The sequence below is a fragment of the Lathyrus oleraceus genome, chromosome 3 (assembly GCF_024323335.1).
Source record: "Lathyrus oleraceus cultivar Zhongwan6 chromosome 3, CAAS_Psat_ZW6_1.0, whole genome shotgun sequence".
NCBI lineage: Eukaryota > Viridiplantae > Streptophyta > Magnoliopsida > Fabales > Fabaceae > Lathyrus > Lathyrus oleraceus.
In genome coordinates this window covers 324,220,332-324,234,334 of record NC_066581.1, presented here as the reverse complement: position 1 = coordinate 324,234,334, position 14,003 = coordinate 324,220,332, and the positions used below count along the sequence as shown (strand labels likewise).

The 14,003-nt window shown below is 31.8% G+C and overlaps 1 protein-coding gene across 3 annotated transcripts; it reads left to right on the top strand.

Moving 5' to 3' along the window:
* The first annotated feature begins 1,100 nt into the window (after positions 1–1,100).
* On the top strand, positions 1,101–6,041 carry LOC127127428 (ERBB-3 BINDING PROTEIN 1). 3 transcript variants are annotated; one of them, XM_051056608.1, is made up of 10 exons: positions 1,101–1,353; positions 1,444–1,563; positions 1,768–1,852; positions 2,156–2,305; positions 2,411–2,564; positions 4,710–4,925; positions 5,015–5,151; positions 5,250–5,341; positions 5,420–5,599; positions 5,705–6,041. In XM_051056608.1, the coding sequence occupies exons 2-10, from the start codon at positions 1,473–1,475 to the stop codon at positions 5,782–5,784; spliced, it is 1,185 nt and encodes a 394-aa protein (XP_050912565.1). In that variant the 5' UTR covers positions 1,101–1,353; positions 1,444–1,472; the 3' UTR covers positions 5,785–6,041. The 3 variants fall into 3 exon arrangements, with proteins under 3 accessions (XP_050912565.1, XP_050912567.1, XP_050912566.1); XM_051056610.1 differs by having other exon boundaries at positions 1,139–1,353; positions 1,453–1,563; XM_051056609.1 differs by having other exon boundaries at positions 1,141–1,353; positions 1,447–1,563.
* The last annotated feature ends 7,962 nt before the right edge of the window (positions 6,042–14,003 follow it).

Genomic DNA, 14,003 nt, shown 5'->3' with positions numbered 1-14,003 from the left:
AATTATATGCAATTCTACTTATGCTTTAATATTGATGAATTATTCATGCTTAATACTTGTTTTGAATTAGCTACCTAAAACATATTTTCATGGTTTTGATTCGATATTGAGAGATACATGTTAATTCTAGGTCCAAGCTTTTCATCTACTAAATGCTAAACTTTAAAGATAAATTTAGATTTAGTATTCGTATGAACTATCAAAGCCGAATGCTATTGTATTAGTTAATAGATTGAGAAACCATCTATTAGGTATTATAATTGATTTCATGTTTTTGACTCAAACTAGACTTTAACGCAAAGTGACAAGTGATGATATTAACATCTGATTGAAATTGCATATTACTGATCATAAACATACATGAGGTTAGATCGATGAAATCTAACCCCAACAATTTTTCTCAATTGTTAACACCAAAGTTGAATTTATTTTATATTATTCCAATTTCACAAACAAGTAAACTTTGACAACCCATCTTTAAAATCATAGAAACTCTTAAATAGTTTTTGAAAACACAACCGTCATTATGGAGACTATAAAAATACATTCTCACTATTATATTGCAACACATGACACACATTTTGAAAATAAAACATGATTCCAAACACCATTAAGAAGTGAAATTCAATCAAAGACAATCACCTTAATAGTCTTTAACGAGTCTTAAGTGTTAAGGTTGTCAAAACTATTATACAATTGAAGATCAACGAATGAAAAGATATATCCACTATTCACTAATCACAATTTTTAAAAAGAAAAATCATCATTTTTTAAAATATCAATGTTTCTAAAACGAAAAAACATCATTTTTTGAGTTAAAAGTTTAAATATCACTGTTTCTAAAACGAAAAAACATAATTATTTTTTTAATTAATTTTTTTTATATTAATCCTTTAACTCTTTAAAATATATTATATTAATTATTTATTTAATTAACAAGAAAAAAATTTAAAAATCATATATTTTAACTTTAAGAGTTAAAAGATCAGATATTTTTTACTCTATTAAGAGAGGTAAATGAATTCCAAAATTAAAATACATGATTAAATTTGACTATTAAACCTAAAATAAAAATAAAAAAAAATAAAAAAAAATAAGCAGAAGTATTGTACCAAAAAAGAAAAAAAATGGAGATCGAAAAACCCTACGCGAATGTTTGCATAATACTCCAATAACGAAAATGAAAAATCCTATATAAACCAAAACTCGCCCCTCTCTTCTAACCCTAGCTTCCTTCACTTTCACAGACCCATTTATTCTTCACACTACCTCTCATTTCATTGAATCTTCGCCAAAAATCGCTTTTCTTCCTCACTGATTAATCGCTACTCTCATCATTTTCATTTCTGCACTGTAAGTGATTATTTTCTTCGTAATTGTTTTGCTACTCAATTGGGTAAAAATGGGTTTTTATATTTTTGAAATTTAATTTGTGGTTTTCAGAAGTATCAGGATTCAACAGGTGAGGTGCCATGTCGGATGATGAAAGGGAGGAGAAGGAGTTGGATCTCTCTTCTTCTGAAGTTGTCACCAAATACAAAACTGCAGCTGAGATCGCTAACAGTATGTTCATCAATGTCTTTTATTTTAAAATCTTATCTTGGTTTTCTTTAATTCTTAATTAGATGCATACATTTATCGAATTTAGCTTATATTTATATTTCTTGGTTAGTTTGGGGTTTCATCGTTTCTTATGCGTTCTTATGCATTTTAATGTTGAATGCGTTTTAGTGTTGAATTTACTTATTTTTGGTTTTTGTTTTGCAGAGGCTTTGAAGTTAGTTATATCAGAATGTAAACCTAAGGCTAAGATTGTGGACATTTGTGAGAAAGGAGATTCATTTATCAGAGAGTAAGTATATATTATTCTGTAACTAATCTCCTCGTTGTTAATCATTGTTTGTATGTTATTTTAGTGTTGAGTACACATGGGAAGATAACCGTGGATTGAATTTTATTTTTCATATATTGTTTATTGTTTTTCATTCAAACATCTCTGTTGAAAGTTAAGCTATTGACAATTTTTTTTAGAGGCATATACCTAATCTCTCTATATTTTATTGCATTGTTGTTTGTTTGTAATTGATGGGTTAATATTTTAATATTATTTGAATTGTTTTTTTTGCTAATTATGTTTTATTTACTTGGTGTGAAGACAAACTAGTAATGTGTACAAGAATGTGAAGAAGAAGATAGAAAGAGGCGTTGCTTTTCCAACTTGCATATCTGTGAACAACACAATTTGTCATTTCTCTCCTCTAGCCAGTGATGAGACAGTGTTGGAAGAAGGTGATATACTGAAAATGTAAGATTTTTAGAGCATAGTTGGGGTTTAATGATGGGAGAAATGACCTAGTTGTTTTGCTATTTTCTGAAAGTTGATAATGATGTATTTTTTCTATGGTTGCAGTGATTTGGCTTGTCATGTAGATGGGTTCATTGCTGCGGTGGCTCACACTCATGTTCTTCAAGAAGGTCCAGTTACTGGGCGGGCAGCTGATGTCATTGCTGCTGCAAACACTGCTGCTGAGGTGGCCTTAAGGCTTGTTAGGCCAGGAAAGAAGGTAATCAATTGTAAGATTTCCCCCCTCTTTAGATGCATTTTTTTATAATGAACTGAATTTGATTCCATTGCATGTATCTTTCTTGTTCCATAGGTAGATAGGTTTGAAATCATACACAAATTTGGCAGTATAAAATGGAAGAAAAATTAGATCACTTTGTTTTGTTGTATCCATAGGTATTCCCTTGTCTTGTGAATTTTGATTTCTAAATGATGAAAACTATCTTGAGCTAGGATAAACTCCAATGAAGCTTTATTGTCATAGTTACACTGATAGAGGTCATTTGTGAATTTTCTTATGCTGTCCTGCTAACCAAATAGTTGCACAGAGTCATCTTTGTGACTAGTCTCTTGGCTGAAATATGTAGTTTATCATGTTGTTTGGTTTGTACTTTTGAGATTATTTGATCGTCAATTGATTCTCTTGTACACTTTACTCTACCAAAATCATTTCTATTTCTATTGACATTATAGAAAAAAATCTTAGTTGGATCTGTTTCATTAAACCCAATTTTTCAGTTACTCCCAGAACCATCTAATTTTTGTTTTTACATTATAATTTATTTGAAAATTTGATTTGATTTGATGAGCTGATCTCTATATGATGAACACATCATTGGCTATGGATAATCTCCAATGAAGCCTGTTTATGTCATAGTTACACTGATGGAGAATCATTCATCCTTTTGTTTCATACATTCCCACTTCCTTTGGCTGCATACTTTTTTCCTTGTTTTGTAGTTCCTCTCTAAACTATCTGGTTTTTGTTTTTTTACTTTATAATTTGTTTAAAAAATTCTGTAAATTTGATTTGATAGGCTGATCTCTATGTGATGAACACACCATAGGCTATGGATAAACTCCAATGAAGCCTTTTTTTCTCTATTTTTAAGATTAAATATGATTACTTAGTAAAGCTTCATCTTTGTATATTTGGACTTTTGATACTCTTAATTATGATAAAACTCTATAATAGGCAACTTTGCCGAGGTGATCAAACTATCTTGGTTTCCTCTTTTTCCCTGTTGCCAAAACTTGAATGGTTGGAACTAGTGTCACGTTGTTCTGATTTATACATTTCAATACAATTTTCTAGTGCAGCCAACATATTATAATTTTTAAACAATTACATATCAATTACATGTAGAGAAGTGTGAGGATTAGTTTAATTGAAATTCATACTCTTATATATGATAAAACTTTAATATAGGCAACTTTGCCGAGGTGATCAGAACCATATTGGTTTCCTCTTTTTCCCTGTTGCCAAAACTTGAATGGCTGGAACTAGTGTCACGTTGTTCTGATTTATACATTTCAATACAATTTTATAGTGCAGCCAACATATTACAATTTTCAAATGATTACATATCAATTACGTATAGAGAAGTGTGAGAATTAGTTTAATTGAAATTCATACTCTTATATATGATAAAACTTTAATATAGGCAACTTTGCCGAGGTGATCAGAACCATATTGGTTTCCTCTTTTTCCCTGTTGCCAAAACTTGAATGGCTGGAACTAGTGTCACGTTGTTCTGATTTATACATTTCAATACAATTTTATAGTGCAGCCAACATATTACAATTTTCAAATGATTATATATCAATTACGTATAGAGAAGTGTGAGAATTAGTTTGATTGAAATCCATACTCACATATGATAACTTTAATATAGGCAACTTTGCCGAGGTGATCAGAACCATATTGGTTTCCTCTTTTTCCCTGTTGCCAAAACTTGAATGGCTGGAACTAGTGTCACGTTGTTCTGATTTATACATTTCAATACAATTTTATAGTCCAGCCAACATATTACAATTTTCAAATGATTATATATCAATTACGTATAGAGAAGTGTGAGAATTAGTTTGATTGAAATCCATACTCACATATGATAACTTTAATATAGGCAACTTTGCCGAGGTGATCAGAACCATATTGGTTTCCTCTTTTTCCCTGTTGCCAAAACTTGAATGGCTGGAACTAGTTTCACGTTCTGATTTTTATATATTCAGCACAATTTCCTAGTCCAGCCAACATATATTACTGTATTCAAATATATCAATTGCATGTACAGAACTGCGAATTATTTTGATTGAAACTCATAGTAGCAAGTATTAAATTTCTTTCAAATGCTTCTCTTGACAGAACAAGGATGTAACCGATGCAATTCAAAAGGTTGCTGCTGCCTATGATTGTAAAATTGTTGAGGGCGTTCTAAGTCATCAACTGAAGCAGTTTGTGATTGATGGGAACAAGGTTGTGCTTAGTATCTCTAATCCAGATACAAGGGTTGATGACTCCGAGTTTGAAGAAAATGAAGTTTATGCAATTGACATAGTTACAAGCACAGGAGAAGGAAAGGTTGGGTTAATTTTGTTACTATATATTTTCTGCATAATTTAGAATCATATGATTTATTTATTAAAAGTATGTTTACCAATCCCTTGTAGCCTAAGTTATTGGATGAGAAGCAAACAACCATTTATAAGCGGGCTGTTGACAAGAGTTATCACTTGAAGATGAAAGCATCTCGATTCATTTTCAGTGAAATAAGCCAAAAATTTCCAATCATGCCATTTTCTGCTAGGTAACTCCACTAATTGTGCAATTTTAATACTGTCATCAAACTCAAGTTCTAATTTTTATTAACTTTGTTCTCTTAAACTTACACTTCTTTTATTATAGGGCCTTGGAAGAGAAAAGAGCTCGACTAGGTTTAGTGGAATGTATGAATCACGAGCTCTTGCAGCCATATCCTGTTTTGCATGAGAAGCAAGGTAAGTTTGCATCATGATCTAATAATTCTCATTGGTGTTAATAATCTCCTGAGCCTGAATATTGTGTTTTCTTACCAGGTGATTTTGTTGCACACACCAAATTCACGGTTTTGTTAATGCCAAATGGATCTGACCGTGTCACGGCTCATCCTCTCCAAGAATTGCAGCCCACAAAAACCATAGATGATCCTGAGATCAAGGCCTGGCTGGCATTAGGCACAAAGACAAAGAAGAAGGGTGGCGGAAAGAAGAAAAAAGGTATGGATCATGTTATGATGCCTTGTTTTGTTGTATCATATCATATGCTTTCTACTACAACACAAATTTTGCTTAACCAATGGTCTTTTGGTGTTGTTTGCATAGGTAAGAAAGAGGACAAGGCTGATGAGTCAGCTGAAGCTGCGCCACAAGACTCAACTAATGGGGCCACACCTAAGGAATGAGTTAACACCCTCCCCCAATCACAAAAAAAGAAATGTTTTTCATTTCAAATTTCTTACACACAACCTTTCAATTTTGGTTCACTGTTCACTAAATCTTATCTGTTTGGATATGAATTTAGTATAGTGTTTGGACATCGATTCTAATAGCAGTTTTCGGTGCACGCATAAGTCTCAAATACCAACTACAAAACCGAGAAAATGTTTGGAGTATGGGTTGTCGTTGTATTTTAAAATTTCCAAAATTTTCCAAATCTCTATTCTTAGTCTTATATAGTATACTTATTGCATTAGAATTTGATTAATAAATCTGGAAAGAGTGTAACAATGGTATAAGACTAAAGTTTTTAGATTGAAACTATTTCCATTTTGTGTATGAATGAAGATAAGAAAACAACACACATTTATCTATGGTTCACAGCCAGTTTAAAAAAAATATAAATTACTCATTACACCCCATCTGACACTCACGTTTTGGTGAAACTCTAAATGTGACTCTTAATTTTGGATTTTAAAATTCTAATGCGCTCAATATTACAACAAACCATCTTTAAAATAAGTCAAAACCATCTTTAAAATATGTAAAAACTCTAGAGATTGGAATTTGTATAGTAAATTATGAAAATTGTAATACAGATGAATAAAGAAAAAAAGAAAATTTTAATTTGTAAAATAAAAAGTTAGTTGTGTGCATTCTTATTGAATATTATCAGAAAAAAATTGACATTTGAAAATAAAAATTTTATTTCTTAATTAAAAAGTTAGTTGTCTGAATAATTTGTTATTTTTATAACTTAATTTTATGAATAATTTTAATAATTTTATTTTTTTAATAACTATAAATTATTTTTTTAATAATTATAAAATAACTATGTTTTTTAGTTGAGACTAAATTTTATGTTTTGAAAATTCAATATTTCTTTTTAGTCATTCATTAAATTAAGAAAGGTTCAAATTTAATTATTTATATTTTAAAAATGGATAGGAAAAAAAATTAAAATGAAATTGAGAAAGTGTAAGTAAAAGAAATATGAAGGAAACTTAAAATTTAAAAATAAAAACTGAAAAAAGTGAATGGAAAAAGTGAAAAATGAATGAGGTGATAAATGAAGTTAATATCAATTTCTTTAGTATTTATTAATTACAAATATTAGTTTTTACTAGTATAATTTTTTAAGTTAATTTAATTTAATATTTCGTTTTAGTTCCTTAACTAAAAAAATATTACACGTTAGTTTTTAAACAATGTATCAATTATATATGCATATTCAGATTTGTACCAATGACCTTGTTGTCACGCCACGTCACCAAAATTTAACATTTTTTTGGGTCATAAATTGACGAAAAAGACCAAATAGGATAACATAAGTGAAGTTAAATGACTAACTTGTAATTTGTTAGTTAAAGGACTAAAACGAAACAACAAATTAAGTTAAGGGACTAAAACATGTATTAAGCCAAAATAAAAATGATATATTAAAAATTTTAGATAGTTGACTTTGGAGTTTGGAATTTGTATAATAAATTACGAAGATTGAAATTCGAACGCGCCTAACAGATCAGATCCATGGTCACATACTCTATTGAAATTTAAAAAATAACTTTTAATTTTGGATTTTAAAATTCTGACACACTTAATACACCACAAACTCTTTAGAAAATGCAAGAGTTAGATTTTAAACAACTCTGAGATTAGAATCCAGACGCGCCTAACAAATCACATCCATGGCCAACTTCAGTACCACACAATTTCTTGACTAATTATGACGCTTTTGCTTAAGTAAACTCACATTTTTTCCTTTCTTTCACATTTTTTTTGAAATCTTGATATCCGGTCTAGCGACCGACTAATCCAAGAGGACCAATCCCACCGTCCACTAGCTGAGACCTCGTTTAAGGCCAAAACAAGACTCTGTATGGACTGATCCAACACAAGGATTATTAGCACTTAGCAGGATTCAAACTCGAGACCTTGAGAAAATCATACTTTCAGGACTCAAGCTTTCACCACAAGACCCTTCACATTTTTATTTATGCTAAAGAGTAAAAATAGAGAATAGGAAGAGATACTCCTCATTTGCGTTTTTTAGAGTTTATTCTCCTCTTTTTCAAGCTTTCTCATAGTTTATATTGATTGCATTGAAGTTTGTCACGTCTCTACTCCATTGCATTGCACTTATTTGAAGCTCATTGTCGTACCTTGAAAAATACGATCCTTCGCGAAATGTTCTGGACACTCGCGGAAAATAATATCGAACAGAGTCGCCACCAAACTTTATTTAATCCAATGAAGGAAAAGGAAAATATCAATAAAACCTTTGAAAAAACATGATCGTCGTAATCATATTTGGGTTCGGGAGTCGATTAAGTAAGGAGAATGTATTAGCACCCCTCACGTCCATTGTACTCAACGTGAACCTTTTAGTTAAATTTATGATTGAATGTTCGATTATATTAATTGTTTTCTTCGAGTAAATTAAAAGAGAAAAGAGAAACGAAAAAGGGTCTCAACAAATTTTTTATTAATGTGCCTAGCGAGATTCCGTGTCTCGCTCCTAAGTATCTCCAGGTGCGATGGAGAACTCAATGCATACGTAGTTTTGAGTATCAAATATTTGTTTGTTGGTCGATTTTAGCGAAAGCTATTTTATGTCAATCGACAAAAAATATTACTTACCCAAAACAACCGAGGAGAAAAACGTTTGCATCACGTTGAATGAATTTACAAATCAATATTCACGGAAAAACGTCACTTATCTCAACTCACATGATTGTGGACGGAGCATTGTCTGACATCGTCTCGAGACAAAATATCTTTCATTTTGAAAAAGGTTTTTGAAAATCGCACGATGGTGAGAAAAATAGTTTGATTGATTGAGTATTTTATAAGTGAATGATGAACGCTCAATGAAAACGAGACACTCAATAAGAAATTTGAGATTCCAACAATCCTTTTTCATTCAAGGTATTTAAGAAATTTGTTTGATGGACAACGAACACTCAATAAGAACAAGACGTAAGCCTTGGAATCGATTGTTCAAGGGTTCCATCGGAATGCTAGACTATTAAGTGTTTTAGGAGCGAAAGAAAGAATGAATGGCTAACCCAAAACGTGTGCCTCAGGACCGATAATCCGAGGATTCCATCAGAATGCTAGATTCTAACAATCATATTCTTTTGCGTTTGCTTAAGAAAAAGGATTTGATATTGCATTTGATTTAAGAAAAGTCACTCGAGATTGATCGAAGTTTAATTTGTGTTAGCGAAAAAAAAGTTTGAAGTTTATGAAAATGATTAATGAAAAATTATGAGATCTTTTAAAAATAAATCGATTATGCTCAAGATTAGAATCTTATTTGAAAGAATTATTTTGATTGCGTGTCTATTTTACCATCTTATTTAACGATTTAAGATCTACATTCAAGTCTAAACAAATCATGGGTCAACTATATAAGCAAGTATTCACACAAACAAATATCAATCCAAATGAAACATCTAATTAATCAAGGCCATGTCTAAGACTAATTAAAACTCTTTTTTGTGCTTTTTGAAATATCATAAGGTCACAACCTAAACCAAACATCTAAATAATTTTAAATAAAAAATTAATCTTCGATGAAAGAATTAGAAATAAAAGAAATAAATAAATATTTACATAAAATCTAAAACTTCTTTTTATATGTTTTTATATTTAAATTATTTGTTTTAAAAAAAACTTAAACTATTTGTTAGAAAAAAAAAACAATAAGTTTTTATTTTAAGCAACAAAAAAAAAATTGGGCCTAGGGGGGATGCATGTGGCATGGGCGGCCCCAAATGACACCAGCCCAATGGGGTGCGGGTAGGGTGAAGACACGGGCCAAACTGGTTTGACCCAGAACCTACTTCGGGTTTAAAAAACAAAAAGAAAAAAACCTAATCTAAAGTGAAACGACTGTTCCCTTTCTTCTTCTCCCAACCACCGCCCTCTCATTCTCTTCTCTTAGCCAAAAACAAGTTTGAAAATCAACCATGGTCCACGAATTAGAAACAAAAAAACAATATCACAACCAAAACATTACACTCAGAAGTACCACCAAAACTCAAAATCTCAATCGCCATTGAAACCTCACTCATCCAAAACTTAAACACACAACAACATCAATGACAATTATTGAGCAAGCATCACACAAAAACAATCACAAAAACAAAATCAACAACATCAAGCATCACTGACACTTAACAAAGGTAATAGTCCAAGAACCCTCATCCCCACCGTCCCAATAATCCCATTTCAATATTCAATTCTTGGTTACAACATCAAATGTGAAACGAGCAAAGGCAACAAAAAATTCAATGGAAACTTTGACAACATATGTTCATCAGTATGAAAAAAAGTGAAAACAAGTTACCCCATGAGAGGAAAATCATGCGCATTTCTCAGGTACCTTGATGACTTTTCAAGTCGGCTAGTTATTTATTGTGATGTATATGAATTTGTGGATGGGGTTTTTGTAGTGAAAAATAAGATTCTGGTTTACTCAGTGTATTTCTTTGCTAGGGTTTATCAGTGTTCTTGTTATGGTGTGCAGTTAGGTTTTTCTAGTGTGAAGAATGTTGTGTTCTCTGTTTGGATTTTTGTGGCTAGGGTTCTCCTTTTTTTATCATGCTATGCGGATCCTGCTTTTATATTGAGAAAGTTTTTTAGTGTGATTAGCTTTATGTTGATGGAAGTGGGAGTGATGCAGAGGAAGCAAACTTATATGTACTATCTATGTATGTTTTTTTCTTCCCGTTTTAGTGTAATCTTGCTTTGTACCATATGTCGTTCTATTATTTTTACAAGAGTAACTTATATTTTTTGAAATTTTGTCTTGGATTGGTTGTTTTGTTCCAACAATATTTGTCTAATTGTGACAAGGCTTTATGTTGTTTGAATATGTATTGTGTTGTGTTGATGCCAACTTAGGGTATTTTGAAATGACATGGTTTGGGCTTGGATGACTTGTATACTTCCTTGTGTTACCATGTTTATATTATTTGAATTTAAATAATGATATTGGTTTTGATCAAATTCTCCTTTTTGGTATTATGTTCTCTTGATGATAATGGACATGGCTTAAGAGCAAGAGTGACATGGTCATGGAGAAGGATTTAATTGCAAAAGTAGCAATGTCATGAAGCAACTTAGATGTAGCTTAGTAATGAAGAAATTAGACCAAACTTGGAAATTTGAAGACTTGGCAAAAGACGCTAGTTGTTAGGCCTTTAGATTTAGGTTTTATGTAGAGATAACAATTCAAAAGATGCACAAAAACTTATGCAATGCAAATATTAACTTTATAACTTTTGTGAAACCTTTTTAGTAATGCAATAGTTTAACACAATTGAAATATACAATGGATGCTCATGTTTTGTTATTCCAAAATTTGGACCTAGAATCTTAATATGATACATGAATGAAGCCAAATTAATATGCTTTTTATCACAATGCGAAAAATATATGTATGCCATGAAGAGATACTAATGGGTAAATGTATCAAGTAATAAATGACACTAAGGTCATGAAAATAAAACCCTAAATGGACTTAAAGTAGCAAACCTATATGCATGGATCATGTAATGATATGTGTAGTGGTAAATTCATGACCATTAAGCTATGAATAAACTTAACGTCAATTAAACTAGAGTCACCACCGTGCTTTTATTGTTTCCAAGGGAAAAGGGAAAAGTACGAACAAAACCCAAAGATAAGAAGTTTTCAAATCAAAACTAATAAAATACCAGAGATTACAGGTAAAGGGGTTGGTTACACAGAGGGAATATGTTAGCACCCAAAGTGTCCTAGTTACTCCTAGGGAGCCCTTTTTTGTGTGCACATATTTTGGTATAAAAAGATGTTTGTAATAAATAGAGTGTGAGGATGAGAAAAGAATTCATCAATTATATTTTTGTGTTTGACAAGACCTTCAGACTTGTGCTTACATACCAACATAAAATGAGGGATCAAAACCTCGTAGTTCGTGGTATCAAATTCAAAGTGAGTGAATTGCTTTTAATAAAGATTTAAGTTTGAAAGAGGCAGCAAAAGGCCTAAAAGGGTTTGAGTGAGTGTTAGTTCTTTTTGTCTTTTTGAAATTTTAGGTCAAGTATAGTTAGGTTCATTTACAAGTTTGATTAAGGAAAAGAAGTTTAAAAATGCAATGACATAAGGCCAACGTTTCTAATTTGCAATAAAGAGTCTAAGTTTGAAAATCACAAGCAAAGAAGATTTTGAAAGATGGGAGAGATTTGAAATTAAAGAAGTAGGAGGAGATGAAGAGACTAATCCTAAGCAAAAATTTAAAAGTTAAGAGTTGAAAAGATCTGACCAATGGGATGCAATCCAATAGACAAAAATGTCATATAGAAACCCAATTTTCCCTTGGACTTTATAATCAAGCAATATCAATACACAAATAGTAAGATGAAGAGCAATGCATCAAATAAAGATAACCACATCCAAGCTAGCAACTCCATGATCTTCTTCATAATCTTCCCCATGTATCAGATGACATACTCCTTTGAATGGCTCATAATAAGTCATTAGTCACAGGTTCAGAATAACAATTGCATCAAGACCATGTTGTAGATGAACTCAAAAGGGATCTCAATACTTGCTTCAGATGAAAGTTCAATTCACAATGACTGGGTCATAAAAGTTGGCATTGGCCAAGTCCTTTTTGCATAGGAAATGTTGCTTAATTCTAAGTCCAATGTCTCAGATCAAATCCAACAGTCCACACAAATCGTTTTTAGGGTTTTTGTTGTTATTATGTACATTAATGTCAAAAGACCACAAACACAAACAAAATACACAAATAAGTATAATCACAAGATATGGCTCAAGTGAGCAAAGTGAAAATGGCATTAAAATAAACAAGTTAAATGGTATGAATAATGGCAAATGATAAAGACTTGAATTTAAAGTGCATAAAGTAAATGACTTGAAATTTAAAGTTAGTCAAATGTTAGTTGATTAGAAGTTAGTCAAATTTAAATGACTTGAGAATTTTTGGTGAAAGTCCCATATTTTTTGGATCAATATTAAAATTAATATGAATTAATGAAAATAGGTCAATTAAAACAAAAATCAGAAATTACAAAAAAACGTGGACCACTTGATCTCCCTCATTAATTGAGGTGGCAGATCAAGTGGATCAGAGCGCATTATCCATGTGTTCCCTAGTCAAATGTTCCACACGCGTGGTAATCACTTTGGACGCTCAATATTAAAACAAATTAGAAGGATCATGTGGTTCAAAAGCGTGCCAACACACCACCGGAGCCAGAGCTCCGGTCTTCTTCTCCGGTGGACCTCATCGGACTGGTCCACCCTTAACCATCACCAAAATAAAAAAGGAGGACATGAATTTAAAGTAAAAATACTCAGGAGCTCAAACCTGGCCTCAATTTCACCTAACTCCAAGTATATAGAAAGATACAAGGAGTTGAATTTTGGGTATCATGATCTGAGTTGCTTCGATTTGACCTCTAAGCAACTCAATCTTGTTGCCTACATTGGTAGGACTTCAGACAACTAAAAATTAACAAGAATAATTGAGAATTAAGTGAGAATCAAAGAGATGAAAAATTCAGAAATTCACCTTCACTGCAACTTCAGATTGACACGATCTTGCTCTCAATTGTGCTTGGCCTTGCTTCAGATGCTTGATGGAGTGGAAATGGATCAAGGAAAGTGATGGACTCTTGGAGTTTCAATCTGAAAAATAGTGGGAGATTCAAACTCGATTTTCAATGAAAATCACCAAGCTTATCCTTTGAAAGTGAGGGTTTAAGGTTGTCGATTCAAAGCTTGCGCGTCAAGGTCCATAATTCTGAGCATGAAGGGTCTCATTTATAGGCAATGCAATTGGTTTCACACACTCCTTTCAAAATTCCAAAAATAGAAATTTACCTTTGCATGGATGCGTGGGCGTGTCATAGGCCCATGTAATGATGCATTTAGGTCCAAAAATGAGTGTAAGCAATGCTGAAGTCATGTGGAAAGACCATGCATTCGTGTATGGAAAGTGGAACTTCAAATCTTCCAAATGGTCCTTCAACTTTAAGCCATGTGCAAGTCATTCATTATTTGTCCAAATGGGATGAATTTGGACTTTTTGGAAAGGCTAAATTAACAGGAACAACTTTCATGTTGAACACTTTTTTATTTGAAGCTTGAATCATGATGAATTTTGAGG